This window comes from Morone saxatilis, unplaced genomic scaffold (genome assembly GCF_004916995.1).
Source record: "Morone saxatilis isolate NCDOM2014 unplaced genomic scaffold, NCSU_SB_2.0 Contig5, whole genome shotgun sequence".
NCBI lineage: Eukaryota > Metazoa > Chordata > Actinopteri > Moronidae > Morone > Morone saxatilis.
In genome coordinates, this window is record NW_023340095.1 from 8595472 (window position 1) to 8614522 (window position 19051).

The 19051-nt window shown below is 37.3% G+C and overlaps 1 protein-coding gene across 2 annotated transcripts; it reads left to right on the forward strand.

Moving 5' to 3' along the window:
- Positions 1–3526: 3526 nt before the first annotated feature.
- On the forward strand, positions 3527–11055 carry gmppaa (GDP-mannose pyrophosphorylase Aa). 2 transcript variants are annotated; one of them, XM_035677009.1, is made up of 13 exons: positions 3527–3653; positions 4388–4485; positions 4681–4784; positions 5159–5351; positions 5492–5551; positions 5641–5771; positions 5969–5983; positions 8104–8238; positions 8567–8664; positions 8749–8795; positions 8945–9037; positions 9724–9892; positions 10502–11055. In XM_035677009.1, exons 1-13 carry the CDS (start codon positions 3614–3616, stop codon positions 10600–10602), a joined length of 1284 nt encoding a protein of 427 aa, XP_035532902.1. In that variant the 5' UTR covers positions 3527–3613; the 3' UTR covers positions 10603–11055. The 2 variants fall into 2 exon arrangements, with proteins under 2 accessions (XP_035532902.1, XP_035532903.1); XM_035677010.1 differs by lacking the exon at positions 5969–5983.
- Positions 11056–19051: the final 7996 nt, after the last annotated feature.

Consider the following 19051-nt stretch of genomic DNA (forward strand, 5'->3'; position numbering starts at 1 on the left):
TTTTTTTTTTTTTTAAACACAGCACAGTTGATTTTAAGGCAAGTAATACATTGTTTTAAAATCATTTAATACTGGCTGCAATTGGTATGCTGGTTTCACATTTACAGTGTTGTTGAAGAGTAACTCACTTCTCTCTGGAATTTGTGATTTTTGGACTTGAGTATTTGAGTATGAATGTTTATTTTGATAGATTATTTTAAGCAATAACGGTACTGTTACTTTAATGAATAACAAACACTCTTTGCTGTTGGTACTTTGTGTTGAAGGCAGACCAATATTTTGAGGCACAAAGTCTTTACACTAGTCTTTCATGTCAATCTTTGTTTGCTGAACCAATTTTGTTTTAATTTAAAAGAGATTTATGTGATTGGGGTTTTTTTTACCCGCATCAAGTTTTATTTTATAATTCACTCGTGAAACAGCAAGAATTCATCTGAAAGTGGGCCCTAGGTATTGGAGATGGAACACATATTTTCTAGTACAGCCATTGTTTGTGCCTCTCATCATATGATTTTTTTGCTGAGCTATTTGTTTAACATTTAGAATTGTATTTTTCAAGTGTCAGTACTTGGAACGGGAACAGCAGCATATGTGAACGATTTTACAGGTAGCGCATTGTAGTGTATGAAACACGACTGAATTGCTGTTGATGGGGTGATTTTTTTTATTTTTTTATGTTGGCCTGTAGAATTACTTATAACTGCCAACAGTAATAATGAAGACTAAACCTACAGGGTGATGTTGAATCAAGCAATCTGGAGCCATGCACTAAGTTCTTCGATCCCTTTAGACATCCGTTTAAAATGTGTAATATTTAGGAGTAAGATGCTGATTTCATTTTCTGTAATATGAGAATACAGTGTGATATTGACTGTGGAACTCACTTTCAAATTTCAGAAGGAAGGTTTTTATAGCCAATTTGAAAACTTTGAAAGCGAAATTATACATATTTTTTTAATATATTGGAGGATTTATTATATTGTGACAATAGAATGGATGCAAATTATGTCAGTATAATAAACACTGTCTTCTTCCCATACACGTTTGAATTTTTGTCTCTTTTTTTGCATGTGTTTTTATAAAGGAAGTGTAATGCAGCTTCTGTTTAGGTGGAGATGGGCGAGAATGCAAAGGAAAAAACCTTTAAACTTTTGGAGGAGACACTAACGCGCCTCAGATTCCTCTGTTGCTTCTGCAGAAGGACTCGTACCAAAGCACCTGTCCCCTGGTGATTGTTGACTAAAATGTTATTCTGTTTGTTTGATGCAGATTTGCTTCTTATTTGCATATGTTTGAGTTATGAATACCTCCACATGGGAGAGTGTTTTACTTCAGGTTACGTTTTAATGAGGAAATATGAAAGTAAACTGCTTCATTAGAGCTGTGTATGTTATTTGTTGTATTTAAGAGTGTTCATAACTGACAGCGGAGTTATTTTACCTACTGCTATAAGTTTCCTCAACTCAAATAAAACCATAACCTACTTTATGCGCATGCAATAAAACAGAACAACACGCTGTAGGATTACAAAACAATGTGGTGGGTCTAGAGTCCCCCCCGCCCCAGGCGATACTTTTTAAGGCTTCTCCATAAATCACAGGGACAGTGATAGTAGAATCAGTTATTTATCTGACATATAAAGAAATAAAGGAGAAATAAATGATACTGTTAATACTGATTTTTTCCTACCAACATTATAATACCCTTGAAAAGCAGAAGCGTGCTTGCATTAGCTCCTCAAACTCAGGCTCGCAATACTTTCAAAATGAAATGAATAACATTTAAAATAAGCAGAAACGGCTGCCTTAACTATCATAAACTCAATGTTGCAATGTTCAGTCCAAGTATAATGTCTTTCAGGTCAACGGGTATTACTACTCCCATTTTATTTTATTTTATTTCTTTTCCTTCATTTAGGTTGTTTCTAACCTGAGGCATTTTGACATGTCGCGGTTGTAAAAGCACAGGTGTAAGTATTAAAATTAATGATGGCTGAATTCCATTTAGCTGCTTTGGTTTGGAGCAATCGTTAATCTTATTGTTAACACCTGCGCTTTCCCCACCATAAGTTGAAATGATTTATTTAAAAAAAAAAACATAATACAGGCAGAATTGTATAAAAAGTTCCCTAAACAGGAAATAATCTGCTTTCATCCAAATGACTTGTTTAACACAAACGTCTCACGGTTACTAAGTTCACTATTTGGGTTCACTGTACAGTTTTGAATATAATATGAAATATTTATAAAATATGTCACTGAGTCAGGGGTCGTCAGTTTAATAAATGATAGAAGAAGGGGTCCTTTAAGGAAAAAAGGTTGGGAACCACTGGTCTACACTGTGTAAGGATGTGTAGATGGTTGGCTGTTGCATGTGTTTGCTTGATATTGCAACGGTGTTAATATTGTCCAATAAATCAGCCACCATTATATCTTATTTTTTATTCCAGAAAGCTTCAACTTAAAGGTCTGAAATCTCTGATGTCTCATAAGATGAAGCTCCACTGTCCCTGTAAACATGAATGGCTTAAAGAACACGAGAGAGATCTACAAATGCAATTTTGCATATAGGCATTGTTCTGTAGGCAGTCTGGAGGCTTGGAATATGACCATTTGCCAAATACAATAACTGTTAGATAGAACAATCAATCAGAAAATTACTTCTACTTTCTGATTGATATGTTTAAAAACAGAGACTAAAGATTAATTTCCCTTTTAAATTCATAGGTTCAGCAATTCACTCAGCTTTTTATTTGTATTAGGCTTTAATTCACCTGGATAGCCTATTTGTTTTGTCTGATGGGTTCTCTGTCCCTAGTAAACTATTCATTTTGTTTTAATTTGGGATGCCTTTACTGCTCTTTTAATGATCACTGAATGCAGATAGATACTGCATATCAACTTAATAACACCTAATATAATGAATGCTCCCCACTGAGTCAACATATCTTGTCATAGCTCTTTATTATTATTATCCAGTTGCTGAATTTCTTTAAAAAAAGGTTTAATTTGAAATAGACCCTTGTACCTTTTGTTATATGGCAGATGAAACTTTAGAGCACATGTTTTCCTCATGTCCTGTGTCCAAAAGATTTGGTCAGACATAAATAATTGGTTATCACTTAAGGTTAATGACATTTCTCATATTTTCTTTTACGTGGACAATTTAAATTAATCTATCCCTGACATGATAAATATGATCATTCTTATAAATGTCATATTCACTGTTGTAAATGAAGAAATAGCAAGCCTTCCTTTGTGTGTGTTTTTAAATGAATGTTTTTATTCTTTATTTTTCTTTAAAAAACATAGATTTATGGGGATATTTCACCCATGTTGGTATTTTATTTCTTGCCCATCATGAGTTTATTGTGTTTCATTATGCCTGAAGATTTAATTACTATTATGTATTATGTATTCCTATATATGCTCCTACATATACATATATAAATAATAACTAGCAGAGGACGTAACAAAAACCTTTATAAATATAAAGGTTTTTATTACGTCATCCGCTCCGTGTTTTCTCGTCGACGTCACACGCAAGAAGTGGATGCGGAAGTGTTCGCAAACAGCCGCAGCAGGTTGTGTTCAGACAGCACTCACGGATCAAAATGCTGAAGGCGGTTATCTTAATCGGAGGCCCCCAGAAAGGTAAGAAGAAACCCCATTCATGTCGTGTGTTTAACGTAAACCGTGCTCGGTTAAAGCGGAGCTAGGTGGCTAATGCTAACGAGCCCTCTGAAGAGCTTGTTTATATCAGTGACGTGGCACAATGAGGGGACACCACACAAACAAACAAAGGAAAACAACACTTAATAACAATAACAATATGACAATAAATAACAGCACTGTCTATGCAGATAGCGTTAAAGGCGTGCTGTATGTGTACCATGTCATTATTATTGGTCTAATATTATTGACCTCTTACTTAGACCCATTGTCACTCATATCAACGTACTCCACTTGAAAAAAAGGTGTTTTGAGATTTGTTTTCACATTTACTACAACAATGAGTTAAATAATAAGTTTAATCGAGGTGTTAGGACTCGTTGTTCAGTTCGGCAGAAGTTCAGTCAACCGTGTTTAGTTTAAAAATATGAAAATGAGATTAGTAAACCAAGTGGAGATTTTATAGGGATTATGTGCTTCCTGGTGATCACCCCTAATGCTTTGTTAAACACTAGTTGAACACACCTGATAGCACATTTCAAACAAAGAGGCAGTTTAAGGTGCCTTTACACAGGCAAAGAAAAGCATTAAAGTATATGTATGTAAGAGAGAAAAGGGCATTGCATACAGTGTAGTTAAGGGTTCTGTTTAATCTGAATTCACACTGAGGAAAAAAAGTCTGGTTTGCAAGTAATCACCTATACATTGCTTTTCAGGCACCAGGTTCAGGCCGCTGTCATTTGAAGTTCCCAAACCCTTGTTTCCAGTGGCTGGTGTGCCCATGCTGCAGCATCACATTGAAGCATGTGCCAAGGTGAGAGCCACTGCAATACCGAAGTCAGTGTGCAGTGGGGAATTGGCAAATGTAGTACACAATGTAGGGTGATTGTGGAAGAGCTTGTCGTCCCAGTTGCTGGTTGCTGTTAACACATTCTTTCCCCTGTGCTTTGTGATGCAGATAATAGCATTTAATGATAATAATAATAATGAAGATCTTTTGTGTTACCAGGTACCAAATATGAAGGAGATTCTGCTCATCGGCTTTTATCAACCAAATGAAGAACTGAGCAGATTCCTGTTAAATGCACAGCAGGAGTTCAAAATTTCCATCAGGTAAACAACAGAGCTCCTAGCCAAACAACGTACCTAATTACTTGCATACTGAACACTCACAACATGTATTGTATGTACTGCTAAGGTGTTAAGTTTCATAAATAATGTCTTCTTCTTAATGACACATAATTCAGTAAAGAATAGACACCAGTTGTTAAAAAAAAACACTTCTCAGATGCTCTGAACTGTGGTTTAAAAAACATTTCTCTGTTGAATCCGACATTAACAGAAATACTTGAATAGTGCTTCTTTCTTCTTATTCTAGTTTATTATATCTTATTAGTTCATGTTTTCTGTGGTGGTAGTTTTCCTGTGGTGCAATACCGCTGCTGAGTGACTGCAGGTATGCTGTTCTTCCTGTCTCTGCACCCCAGGTATTTGCAGGAGTATGCAGCCCTGGGCACGGGAGGGGGCATCTATCACTTCAGAGATCAGATTGTCTCCGGTAGTCCAGAGGCTTTCTTTGTTCTGAATGCTGATGTTTGCTCAGCGTTTCCTCTCGCAGAGATGCTCAGCTTCCAGAAGGAACACGGAGAACCAAACAGCTTTGTTATCCTTGGGACAACGGTGAGATTTCATTTTTGACAGTTATTGTCTTTATTAGAAGTAAAACTCCCAAAAGTTTTTTTTTATTATTATTATTTCTGTTTTTTTTTTTGTTGGTTCTGTCAAAATTTGATGTATCCTAAATGTTTCTCTTTCATCAGTCAAACAGAAAGCAGTCCATGAACTACGGCTGTATTGTTGAAAACGAGGACACAAACGAGGTATTTAACCATTCCTATTCCCATTTCCCTAAATAGTCGCTCATTACTAAATCACCTTAAAACCGCGACTGCTCCTCTTTTTCATTCAGGTCTTGCATTACGTGGAAAAACCGAGCACGTTTGTGAGTGACATCATAAACTGCGGTATATACCTCTTTAACCCCGACATCTTCCAGCACATCGGCACCGTCTTTCAAAAGAATCAACAGGACATGTTGTTGTGAGTTGAAAGCTCTCTCTCTCTCTGTCTCTCTCTCTCTCTCTCTCTCTCTCCCTCTGAAGCTTTGGGGGGGATCTGTGTGTGGGGAATGCATGTGAATACCATTTTATTCCATTCCTTTGGTTCTCTTCATTTGTCTTTTTTTCCCTTCCCTTATCTTCCCTGCCATGATTTCTGTTTCCTCACACAATCATCAGATATCCATACGATGGGTAAGTTGGTACATTTGGGCTGCACGGTGTAGTTATAGAGCACTTGTGTGCACAGTGTATGGTGTGAGCTGTAGAAAGATAACCCGTGATAAGGCTGAGATTGCATAGGGTGCTTTGTGAATGTTGCCTGCCCCCTTTTTTCCTACAAATTATCACCTCCCATTTTGCAAGCAGCTTGATTATTTGTTTGTGGTGTCATTTGTTGTTTTTTTTTTTACCTATTTTGCCCTTGAAACCAACACTACTGGGTCACTCCAAGGTTTGACGTTTGGGGAAAACATGGGGTAAACAGCTAGCTTCCCTCTGTCCAAAGGTAACAGAATCCACCTACCAGGACTTCTATAGCTCACTCATTAACATGCATTTGTTTAATCTGTACAAAAACCGAAATGTAAAAATGACACCTGTTTTACAGATGGTCTGTTTCTTTGGTTGTCCGGCAACTAGTCAGAGCCAAGAAACTGTCCAGCACGTAACCTGTTGTCGTTTTTACACCTTTTTGTATGATGCACTTTTGCTTTAAGCCCTAGAGTAAAGACAGAATTCACTTGAGATATCGTATACGTAGGTATAAATATATCTGTTGTCTGGCATTACTAAATTTACCTTATTGTAGCTTTGTCTCCCAAGTGTCAAACACTGTGTCATGCAGTTTGCTATTGTCTGTTCATCGCCTTAAGGGCAAGCAGAACTTTACTGACTTCCTCATATCTATTTTTATTCGCTTGTCTGTTTACCCTGTTGTTTCTTTAGGTTAGCTAGAAAAGAACTGGTTAAACTTTGTGTTCCATAGTTGCCAGTGACAATTATATAGCTGCTACACTCCCAGCTGTGCTTTTCTTCTGAACATTAGAACAAGCTTCCTGTCTGATCACAGCCTACACGTGCATGTGGACGGATTGCACCCTGGTCACTCACAGCAGCCATAATAACACATGGGATCAATACATGGAGTTTTTTTGGGAGATTTTACACTTTATGTCTTCTCAAATGTTCACTGTGGTGGAGAAGACCTAACATTTGGCGCCCCAAGGACACTTGGAATATATTACAAAAGGTCAAACCATGCGCTGCATAATTCACCTGATAACATCAATAGCACTTTAATCAAGGAGAACACCGAATCAGCAAAATTGCTGAACACATCAGAGATACTTGATAGAAATGAGAAGGGTTATACTGCGGAATCTCTCAGGGAGTACTTTGCCTCTAACCACATCCCCTCCTTTTTGGTGAAACTTCGATTATGGATGCTATCCTTTTAAAATATTCTTTTCATCAATATTTAACACTCTGTTTCATCTTGGGGCTCTCACAATACACTATGCCAGAGACCCTGATTAATATGGAACACATAGACTCTTCTACTTAAGTTTTGGATCACTACTAGGTAATCAGCTTTGGTTTCAATCCAGCACTGACACCATCAAAGTTAGTATCAGTGATGAATTTTAACTCTGCTCTCATTTTATTCTAAGGGCTGGGTTGTAGGGCAATAAATATGTGTTTTTCTCTGGCTTTAAGAAAGACTGTGGAGGTAAAGGTGCCACTGGGTTGATCAGCGAGTATTTAATTACAATAGTGTAAAGAGAAAGCCATGCGAACTCATCTTCAATTCTTAAAGTATTGTTTTTTTTCTAAACTGGGGCAATTTCTAGTTCAAAAACATAACAATGCAGCACATTCTGTGTATTTAAATGTTCATTAAGTAGTCAGGGAGAATGGTAAAGTTAGTCAGGAAAGAGTATTCAGGGCTGTAGAGGGAGAAACGTTTATGTTCACGCCTGCAGTGACTCGTCATCTGCTTAGTATTTTAGTTATCCTATAGTACATCCACTTTAAGGCCACATCCTTTGGGAAATCACCTACTTCTTTAATAATGTTCCACTCGATTCTTCTAAAAAAATATGAAGAGAGAAATTATTGACAGCCATACCCTGAAAGTGGCTGAGTTTAATTTTGATTTTGCAGTGAAAATTGAACTTCAGTTTATAGTATGTTTTTCAGTTTAAATCCCGACTTTCATTTCATTCTGACTTTGTGCACAAGACTTTAATGAACGAGGCCCCTGGCCCTAGTTTGTAACTCAGTGCCATAAACTGATGATCTGTCTCTTGCAGAGAGGAGCCAACCAACGGCTGGCACCGAGCTGAGGCCATCAGGCTGGAGCAAGACATTTTCACTGCCCTGGCAGGACAGGGCAAACTCTACGTATATAAAACCCTCAGCTTCTGGAGTCAGATTAAATCTGCTGGGTAAGTGTATATGTCATAAATGCTGTCACATTCATCGGGAATTAGTGTTTGCAACATGGACAACCCTGTAGCCTAAAATAATGTTGGAGGAGAAGAGAGACATTGGACTGTCATACATACAGGCCTCCAACCTAGTTAAAAAAAAACGCCAAGTTAGACTTTTATTCTTTTTGAAGCAAACCTCATTTCAAATTTAAACATATAAAAAATTGTGCTTTGAACACCAAAATCATACATTACCGCCCTGATCTAAAAGAAACGGAGTGATACTGATAGCACTGATTTTGATGCTATCAAAAATGCCTTTTGTTGTTTGTTTTTTTTCCAGGTCTGCAATTTATGCCAGTCGGCTATACCTCAACCAGTATCACACTACTCATCCCGAAAGACTGGCCTCAAATAAGGAGGGAGGGCCCAGAATAAGTGGTAAGATTGATTAATCTTCTGTAATGTTTGTTCCTTTCTTATATTACAGACAGATTTATTGATACTTCTCTTTCATTTCTCCAGGTAATGTCTATATTCATCCTACAGCCAACATTGACCCCACTGCTATGGTAAGATTCCCTACTGTGTGGCGTGTAACACCATAAATATGTAGAATTGAACAGGTGCCATTATCAGAACACCCTTTATTGAAAAATATGCAGCTCTTACTGGGTGGAAAAGTAAAATACAGGTGTATCTCTTTCCTCTCTCAATCCAGTTGGGTCCCAATGTGTCAATTGGCACTGGAGTCACTATTGGTGCTGGGGTCAGAGTTCGAGAATCCATCATCCTCCATGGTGCAACTCTACAGGTGAGCCCCTGTGAAACAATTTACTGTCACATCCTAAACAGGACCGGCCGGGGCGTAGTGAGGTTCACTGTAGGCACTGTCTGACTTGAATTGATTATGCTATTTTCAACTGAATCAAAATGTGAACTTAGTCTTATGCTTAAGGAAGGTTTAAGGTTTTAGCTTCACTCACAGTATAACCATCAAGTTTGGAATTAAACTGGAGCTCACACTAAGTTAGAAGGGACATTTATCTGCCCATTTACTGCTGGTGACATCTTAACATTTTATTATCCACACTTCAACAGACTTCTCTAGAATGTATCTTTAAGCTCGTCTGTCACCCCAGAAATATTGTTGCCTGAGCCTCTCACAAAGATGTCATTTTTAACGATTTGGAGGCTGACATAATTTAATCCCATGTCTGCAGTGATGACTGGATGTCTCCAAAATGAATTTAGACTGTCAGCGACTTATTACATATAGCCTACAAGGACAATTTGTTGTATGAGCTATATTTCGGTTTTTAATCTGAAGTTTTAAGTAGTTTGATTTGACCGTGCTCAATGATTATTCACATATAGGAACGATATCTAATACGGCGTATTTGGATACCTAAAACCTTTAGAGTTTTCAGTCGTTCTACAGTTATCCGCTTGATAATGTTTTAACTTAAAATGTTTTCTGTCCTGTTGTTGTTCCTGTAGGATCACTGCTGTGTTTTGAACAGCATTGTGGGATGGGACAGCACCATTGGCAAGTGGGCAAGAGTAGAAGGAACACCAAGTGACCCAAACCCCAATGATCCCTATGCAAAGATTGACAGCGAGACCCTCTTCAGAGATGGAAAACTCACACCCTCAATTACCATTCTCGGTAAGCACGCACTGACCTTGAGTGAAACTTGCATTCCTCAGATGAATTGTTAAATATTCATTATATTCCGCATCAAAATATGTATTTTTCTCTTCAGCATTTTTAAAAATGTGTTCTCAGAAATGAAAAGTTAGCAGATTAATAAGGGAAAGGTCCATGCTGTGATCAGTCCCTGCAGTCGACTACAGCATGTATCGGATAGTAATTTGACATATTTGCGCATATATTTGTCTCAACATTTTCTTGCCAACATGACTCATGATGCATTACTGAATTATACATCTGTCATTGTCTCCATTTAGTGCTAAGTGCTCATTGTTTGAAACTGCAACAAAGAACATTTGTTGAGTTTCCACTGTACTTCCTAGATAACACGTGTCAAAACAGTACATCCAGTACTAGAAGATCTTTATTTGATTTTTTTGTGAGCTGTATTCAGCCTGTTCACACACAACATTGCTTTTTAGGCTTTCTACCTTTACCAGAAAGGTAAAATACATCACATCCTATATGCCAGGAGTGTGAGTTACAACTGAAATATAATGTATTGTGTCTACTATCCTGTACTACACTGCACAGACTAAATACAACCTTGCTTTTTCTCCTCAGGTTGTAATGTGACCATCCCCTCCGAGGTGATTATACTCAACTCAATTGTCCTCCCACACAAAGACCTCAACCGCGGCTTCAAAAACCAAATTATTCTCTAGTTAATCTTCCTCACGCTTCTGTCCACTTACTGTCACTGATGAAGGATGCAGCTGGATGCCCCAGCCGGCACTGCCTCTGAGTTACTGTATATAAGATGTCAAAAATGAAGATATGGGACATTCATTAAATAGTTTTGAAAGATAGATTTTTTATATATTTGTCCTCAAGCCTTTATGCATCATTGGGTGTCAGCAACATTACAGAGAGGCTAATCACGCATGTTGATTCACCTTGAAAAGTGCTGTCATGCCAGAGGTTTATATTGGTTTTTTATTAACTTTACCGAACTGTAAAATTAGTGCAGACAGCAGTGTAATATATTTGGTTGGATGTAATATGATGTATAAAAAAAAAAAGTTTATAGACGACCCGTTTCTCAAGGGCATCCTTGACATACTTGAGACTTGTTACTTCAGTGTGAGAAGAGGAATTATTAAAAAAAAAAAAAAAAATCACTGGCTTCTGACTGGTTCATTTTTAGAGGTGATTATTTGTGTGGTGCTCTGATTAAAACCTTTTTAGCATCTTCATTGTTGGTCTCAAAAATTGACTACCACCAAAATAAATCAGCAGGCTTGCGATTTACATTGCAATCAAGTAATGTTGCCTTTCAAAATGTGAACTTAGCAGGAGGGGGTGTTGAGACTCTGCCATAATAAACAGCAACAGCAGATACTTAAATTGTGCATTTGCAATCACTGGAGGAACTGTTCCAATTTATGGATACACATTAACATTTACTTATTAAGCCCTCAAGCACTGATGATCACTTCAGCACTTTTGTTCCAATTATTGCAAAGAGAGTGTCTATTAAGGAGCGATGTAAATTGTGATACTGGAACTGCAGCATAATATATTTTAATCAAGTCTCTTCACAAACTACCCTCAGATGAAAGGGGGAAAAACTAGTTAATGTATATTTTTATTCAGCGTGAGTTTATTTCAGGGTTTTATATGTAAGTGCCTGTGCTGTTCTGTTCATTGTTGATTCAGGTGCCTTTCTGCTTCAGAAAAACTGCCTCATGCCAGTTAAGGGGCCCCTCATTACAGTGTTTTTATACTTTTGGTGGGATGTTCATCAGTTGGGCTAAAACCTCTGTGCTCCTCACATGAAAGGCAATCCTAAAATTCATTAGATCAAATAGGCTTTCCACTCCCATAAGAGTTTTATGCAGAAAAATCCTCACAGTAGGGGTAGGGCTTGTAGATAAATTCTAATATTATTTACTGAACTGTTCAGCCTCTGACTGGGAAGCATAGACCGTGCTTAGCTCTGAGCCGGCCAGTAGAGGAAGAACTGGGTTTGGGGTATTTAAAAAAGAAAAATGTACAGGACAGAGTGACAGGAAAAACATCAGAATGGGAAAGACAGCGAAGGTGACATGTGACAAAAGCTGGATTCGAATCCCTCCCATTCTGTCTACATGAAGGGCATTTTAGCTTGATGAGTCAGAAGACATGTCAACTGCCAGAAAGTATGTATACTCGCCTTTTTCAGTCTCCATGCATTTTTAAAAGAGATTGGAGACTTTACTTATCTGCGTTAGCTTTTCTTGTCTTTGTGTTTCCTGGAAAGGTTGTTTTCATCAATTTCCTAATTGTAGGTTGCTGATAACATTTAGAGGTTGACTGATACCATTTTAACAATTTGAAATAAAAATATGAGTTTCTTATTATTATTATTATTAGTAGTAGTAGTAATAGTATTATTATTAATCATTACACTGTTACATAATGCACAGTGGTGCAAGGCCATGTCTTGACAAGCTTAAAGATCTGCTCCAGACATGCATTAAAACACGTATACAAATAGTCTAATTGGAACAATCTTCATCTTCACTATAAAGTTCAATTCTCAGTGTAAGTGCACTGGCGGCTTCACATTTCTACATCACACTTGTATAAGTTGCATACTGAACCAAGAATGGCTTCCCAACTATTTGTGATGTAACAAATCATGCTTGTTTCAGCAGATGAATGTGAAAACNNTGTCAAACTCTGTACATACATCATCCTGCACAGTGAAGCATGAATAGAAACATCCAACTGTAGGAAACAAAAGAAAAACATAGTTTTGAGTGTAGGGAAGCTTTAAATAAAAGATCCAAACAGGGAAGTAAAAAGATTGCTCATGTAGGATCCAAATTTTTTATAGAGTTGGTATTAATACAAAATAACAGCTTCGACAATGGTAACAATACTAGGGTTTGTAATCTGACCACATATAAAAAGTGAAAAACTCCATGTATGCCTTTATAATCTAGATATTATTTCTACAGTACATTTTTTTGCGTAATGTGTTTAAAGCTAGTTGCTAAGTCTCTGCACAGGAAACACTGCTAGTTCTGTTCTGGGAAGGACAACATGTCATACTGAGGCTCAATCAACTCAGTGAAAATTGAAAAAACAAAACCACAAAACTGACTCAATCATCTCTTGCTTACAAACGGGTTGCTTGCACGCTGTACTCTTGGGTTAAATTGATCAAATGAATTTGTAGAGGACTTAGTCATCCTATGTGCATCTTAACTCCACAAAATTTGTATAAAAAGCTCCAACAAACGTAGTTGGATCCAACTGAATTATATTGTAGGTGTTGTATTCCCATGACATATTAACTACTCATCTCAAGCTTTTACACTAACAGCTTCCATAATTGGACAAATCATCGTTCTACCAGGGTTTGTGTTTAACACAGGGCAGTCAGCACAATAAAGCAGGTCTTCTGTAAATGAAGCATGAGGAAAGCCAAACTGTCTCTATTAGCCTTTGAAAAGTCTCCAGTGGCAGGATGCATTCTGTTTCTAACAGGAATCTCTGGTGAGGACACATGTTAGTGTTATGAGTTGATCAGAGAGCAATAAGATGTGACGGTACAAGTAACTAGAAGGGGAAATGAGGGCACAAACTTAGCCATGGTTGTCACATCAGTGCCAATATAGTAAACTCAAGCTGCGGATGTCAGGGTGTAGTCCACCTGAACCATACATATCTACATGGGATAAGGTCACTTCATGCACATGCTAAATTCCCTGTCATTTGCACAAAATGACCTTGCCTGAACTTTACATCCTCTGTGGTGGATTGATTGAGCTGCATGATTGATTGAGCTGCATCTATTATACAATTGTGATATTGTGAAAATGAATTAATCTACACTAAATGGATGCCATTAAGTAAATCAATTACCATCAACCGGGTGCTTGTGCGTCGGTTTCAAGGCAAACAAATACGCTCTTTAAGAAAATCAATGTTTGCAGCTAATGCGTTTCATAAAGTCTTCAAACTATTTACAACAGTAAACACACACATATGGATTTTGCCGGTTAGTGGAAGTCTCCTAATCAAAATCCTTTTAGCTGCCAGTGACCTAGCGTCTGCTGACATCCACATGTCAGGCCACACGGCCAGTTGCTACGAGGTCATGGTAATTTGGGTCCAGCTTGTGCTTCGGATATAGAGAGATGCTCCCCCCTAAGCTTTTTTTTAGCCATGATTAATTTTCAGTGACCTTTGAAAAAAGTAAGATTTGACACCTGTATCCAAAAAAGGACTGGGTGTATGACTGTCATATTAAATCTTGGATGAGGATGCTAATCCTGACACACAGGTCTCTCAAGCTTCATCATTCAGCTCTTCTAGTTACCACACGCTCGCCCCACCTGAGCTCCTTCACACTGTACGTTTTTTGGATTAAACCTCTGAAAAGATTGTGGTCACTGATAAACCTCAATTCCGTGCTTCAAAAAGTTTCATCAGAAATATATGCATTGTATTTGCTCTTGATGATTGTTGAAAACACCTGAGGTTTCCATAAAAAGGCCGTGGAGTGAGAAGTCCACAGAAAACAAAAGTCCATTTTGATAAGCCTAAACAATACACGTCTCCTTTCCGATCATTTCACCTTTAAGTTTTTCCTCTAATGTGAAGGAAATGAGGCAAAGAACAAGAACAGACGATCAAACACTGTAATAGTTCTCACACAAGGTAGGAACACACACTCCTACTGTTCTAGACAGTTCCAGTTTTATTCATGCATTAAACTATCAACAGAGGACCTGCAGGATGGGTCACCTTTGGCACTTCTCTCCACTATAAAGATTTTAAAAGAATATTAACAACTGGAGATGATGACATGTCATTATTGTTGTTATTGTTGTTGGTTATACCCAAGTCTGGACTTTATTATCTCTTTTTTCTTGTTAAAAAAAATCCCAGTAAGTCAGAGTAGCTCAGTTCCAGTTCATGATGGGACATTGAATTAATTCAATAGTAAACAAATGATCCTACTAAAAAGCTTTCAAAAGCACTGAAAATCAGCCAGGAGCACTGTCTTTATGCCTTATTCACAATTATCTCTCTCTCTCTGTCTCTCTCTCTGTCTCTCTCTCTGTCTCTCTGTCTAAGTTAAAGCTGTGGTTCCCAACCTTTTTCCTTAAGGGACCCCTTTTATATTATTGAATAATCTGACAAAGTTACATAATTTATATACATTTAATATTATATTCATTTTATAACAGTACAAAACAACAGAAAAACAACTGCACAATCAACACAACTACTGTACGCAATAATATAAAATATTAAAATTCTAACATGTTTTTACAGGAATTTTTAACAATCCTACATAATTAATAGGCTTCTTTTTTGACACATTTTCTTCTCCTTGACGCTTGGCCATTGTTCTGTTAGCTCTTTGGCTGTTTTAACTGTGTACCTTTTTAATGAAGGACAAGGATGTTAGGAGAGAGTGAAAGGGCTGATTAACAATTTAATTTATTTTAATTTTAAAGAGTTGTCTCACACCCCTTAAAATCAAGAAGGCCTCAGACAGATTTTGCCACAGTCTCCATCAGCCAATCATGTTTTTGTTTTCAAACTTTAAATCAGTTCTCTGCTTTGCTTCTGTCAGCTGTCATTTTGACCTCCTCCACCCCATTAACCTCCAGTTCCTCATATCCAGTGCCCAGGATAAGCGCATTAGGAGTCCACTCTTCATCACATCCAGATCTTCAGCGTTCTGTTCATCCCTTCACCATCACCACCAGTTTATAGACTCCATCGGAGGGTGGGGGGTTTCCTATACTAATTACAGCTTCATCAAACCCTTTAAACCTTTATTGTAGTAAATATAGTTGTTCATTCAAAATGAAGTCTCTCCTGATTAAACTGTATTTGGGGAAAAAAGCTGCTGCACTGATTATGACGTGTCTATTGTGACAATGCTATAGAAGTATTTTTTAGACTTATGGTGTTATAAACAACCGAACAAACACTAACATGTCTTTCTTTCCTAGGTAGCTTGATTGAAGAGATGTTGATGACATATATTTCCAACTTTATAGATGTTCGCACATGTGACCATGAACATACAGATTATAAAGTTTAGTTTGAAAAAGAAAGGACTAACCAATGTCAGCTCTTCTTAAGAAATACACGGCAATAAAATACAGCAGACAATACAGAGTGGTCATTGTTTCTCCTTTTACTGTGTGTGTGTGTGTGTGGTGTGTGTGTGTTTGTGTTGTGTGTGTGTGTGTGTGTAGGTGTGTGTATGTGTGTGTGGGTCTGGCAGTGACTGTGGGCGAAGGTCCAGGGATGTTTCCACCTGAGAGCACAGGTGGAGGGTTTGCGTGTCTGCACACTGAAAGGATGATGCCTACCAGAAGCCTAAAGCACTGACAAATGAGCTGTCAAATAGAAACTGACATTTCACACTGCTCAAATTCATACCGTAAAGAAAAATAGCATTTGGCTGTCATGCATCACCAGTGAATACTAATGTTTAGCTAAACTGTGCTTTGAACATCAAAGAGTGCCAGTTCCCCTAAGAGGTGTAAAGCTGGCGTTTTTGTTCCTCACTCAGCAGATGTGCTGTGTTCCACAAATGTAAAGTCAGACTTTTTGACTTCTGACTTTGATAAATGCGGTGTAATGCCCCTTGAGAAAGAAACGCCAACAAGACGACAAACTTGTCTCAACCCTAAGGATTTTACGTTGAATTTATGTCACAGACATAATGGCACATAACATCAACACTGTGCAGATTTTTATTTTTTATGTAATACGTACAAGGTAACTTTCACTATTGACTCTTCTGTCTGGAAGTGTTTGGGGTGAGAAGGGCATTACATTAGAGGGATAACTTGCCATGGTCTTTCAATACTACAGCAAAAACTATATCTATAGCTGAAAGTATTGTTTTATTATATAAGTGTAAAGTTACACTTGTGTGAAAAAATAGACACAGAAAAAGTAAGTTAAATAAGTCTGAATTTGTCAAGTAATCATCCCATATTGTCTCATATTTAATTATTTACAAGATGATGCATCTTAGGAAAGGCTGTCCTTGAACCAGTCTGCATCAATAACTAAACACCATCTGCTCATTTCAGCCACTCCAGAGCATACAGAGTCAAGGTTTAACGAGATAAATACAGCACTGACACGTTTCTGCTCAAATGTTGACAGTTTGACTAATATTGCTGTGATTTATACCTTCAGAGCACTAAATACCAGTTTTAAAAAAAGTCTGTGTGGTGTTAGAGATTACACTCTACCACTTGACTATTTTCATCTGACTTTGAATGTAGCATTAGTTACAGCTCTTAAAACATAATGTCATGAAGTTGCTGTGCAGTTTGATTAAAACCCAATGTTCATGTTTTGTACCAACATTTGTGTTTTTGTGCCTTTCACTGTATGCTTTGGCAAGTTTAATACTGAAGGGCTAAGCCAAGTCAGAATCCCCACATTGAAAACAGACTTAGTTCCACTTCTCAGCAGACTGAACTTTCATAAACTCAGTTGCTCTCTCTCTGGTCAAATACCTCTTAGCACAGGATTTAACTCAAACAATGTCTGAAAGTAAGAGAATTCATTAAATGTGGAGCAGTACAACTGCACGGATAGGAAACTTGTGTGCTGCATAAACTTGTGTATTGTAAGGCACAATGCATTGTAGTTTATCACCTCTGCTCCTTTTGAAACTGCTGCTGAGGCATCCTAGAAATTTCACACAGGGATTCATAAAAAACAAATTAATCTAAAGTTTGATACTCCCCTCCACCAAAAGACAGTACAGTAACATTAACCAGTGGTGAAAGAAGTATTCAGATCCTTTACTCAAGTAAAAGTAGCAATTCCACACTGTGAAAATACTCCACTACAAGAAAAAGTCCTGCATTCATAACCTTACTGAAGTATGTAGGCAAGGCAGTTTATTTATAGCACACAATGGTAGATTCAAGGTGCTGCACAGTGTAGTTAAAAAAAAAGGCAGCTCCAAGGTAAAACAACACAATTCAGAGTTAAAGCAACACACTTAATAATGATAAGAAGCATAAAAAGAGCTAAAATTAAGAAAAAGAATATAATTATATAAATAAATAAATAGTAAAAGCACAGTAACAATAAGACCTTGGGTTTTCGCTTGAGAATAGCAGAGGATTTAAAAACTGTAATGGTTGCGGCAGTTGGTTCCAGTGCTGTGCTGCCTAGTAAATAAAAGCTGCTTCTCCTTTATTGGATTTGACCCTTGGCACCACTAATATGTAAGTATTACCAGCAAAATGTGTTTAAAGTATCAAAAGTAAAAGTACTTATTATGAAGTAAGATGGTCCCTATCAGTTACTATTATGTGTATATGATGTTTTTCGATCAATATTACTGGTGCATCCATGTGTCTAAGATATTAAGATATGTAGTCTATATATTATAGTTTAATCTACACACATATATATAATATTCATTATATATAATAGTCATCATATGTTGACATATATCACCACAAATCTTTTGAGCTCAGAAAAACATCCCTGTTTTCAGCTTTGTGACGATGCCATCTCCAGCTAATCCAAGAGTGTTTTTAATAGTTTATTTGGGTCAAGGAGTAGGAGAATTTTCCCAACCCATAGAGGAATACTTAATCCATCAATTTATCAGAAAAATTCAAAATCATCAGATTTTGAGACACAAAAGAACAATACTTGAATCTGAGATGTTTAATCGTAAATTACTGGTGATTAGATCACAAAGTCCAGGGTGAATTAATGTCTTTTAAAACTCCACTAAGCTTTATTTTTTGTATTCAAATTGAATCAGGAAATGAAGGACTGGAAATCAACACATCAGTGCAGTTTGTGCAAATTTCAGGCATTTAATTCCCATATAGTTGAGTCCCACCTTTCCCTGATGTAAAATCACTGGTAGATGCTCCTGGAAACATGTTTGTATGAGGAGAGTGTACCCTACCTGTATTTTTGAACAGTGGGGAACCTGAGCAAACCAGTGTCTGATGAAGAGAGTGAAACATTGAGGAGGCCATGTAGGAAACCTTGGCCTGGAGGTGGTGGATCAAAGAGCCAAAATAGCCGTTATACTTGGACTAATGTTTGATAGGTAGCTTGAGATACGACTAGAATGGGATGTCTTCTTTGTTTTGTTTC

Bases quoted from the DNA above. Each gene is read 5' to 3' on its own strand.
- gmppaa (XM_035677009.1), top strand. From the start codon at position 3,614: ATGCTGAAGGCGGTTATCTTAATCGGAGGCCCCCAGAAAG. The intron at 5,352-5,491 runs GTGAGATTTCAT...CTCTTTCATCAG, and splicing joins TTGTTATCCTTGGGACAACG to TCAAACAGAAAGCAGTCCAT. The intron at 8,665-8,748 runs GTAAGATTGATT...TCATTTCTCCAG, and splicing joins GGGAGGGCCCAGAATAAGTG to GTAATGTCTATATTCATCCT.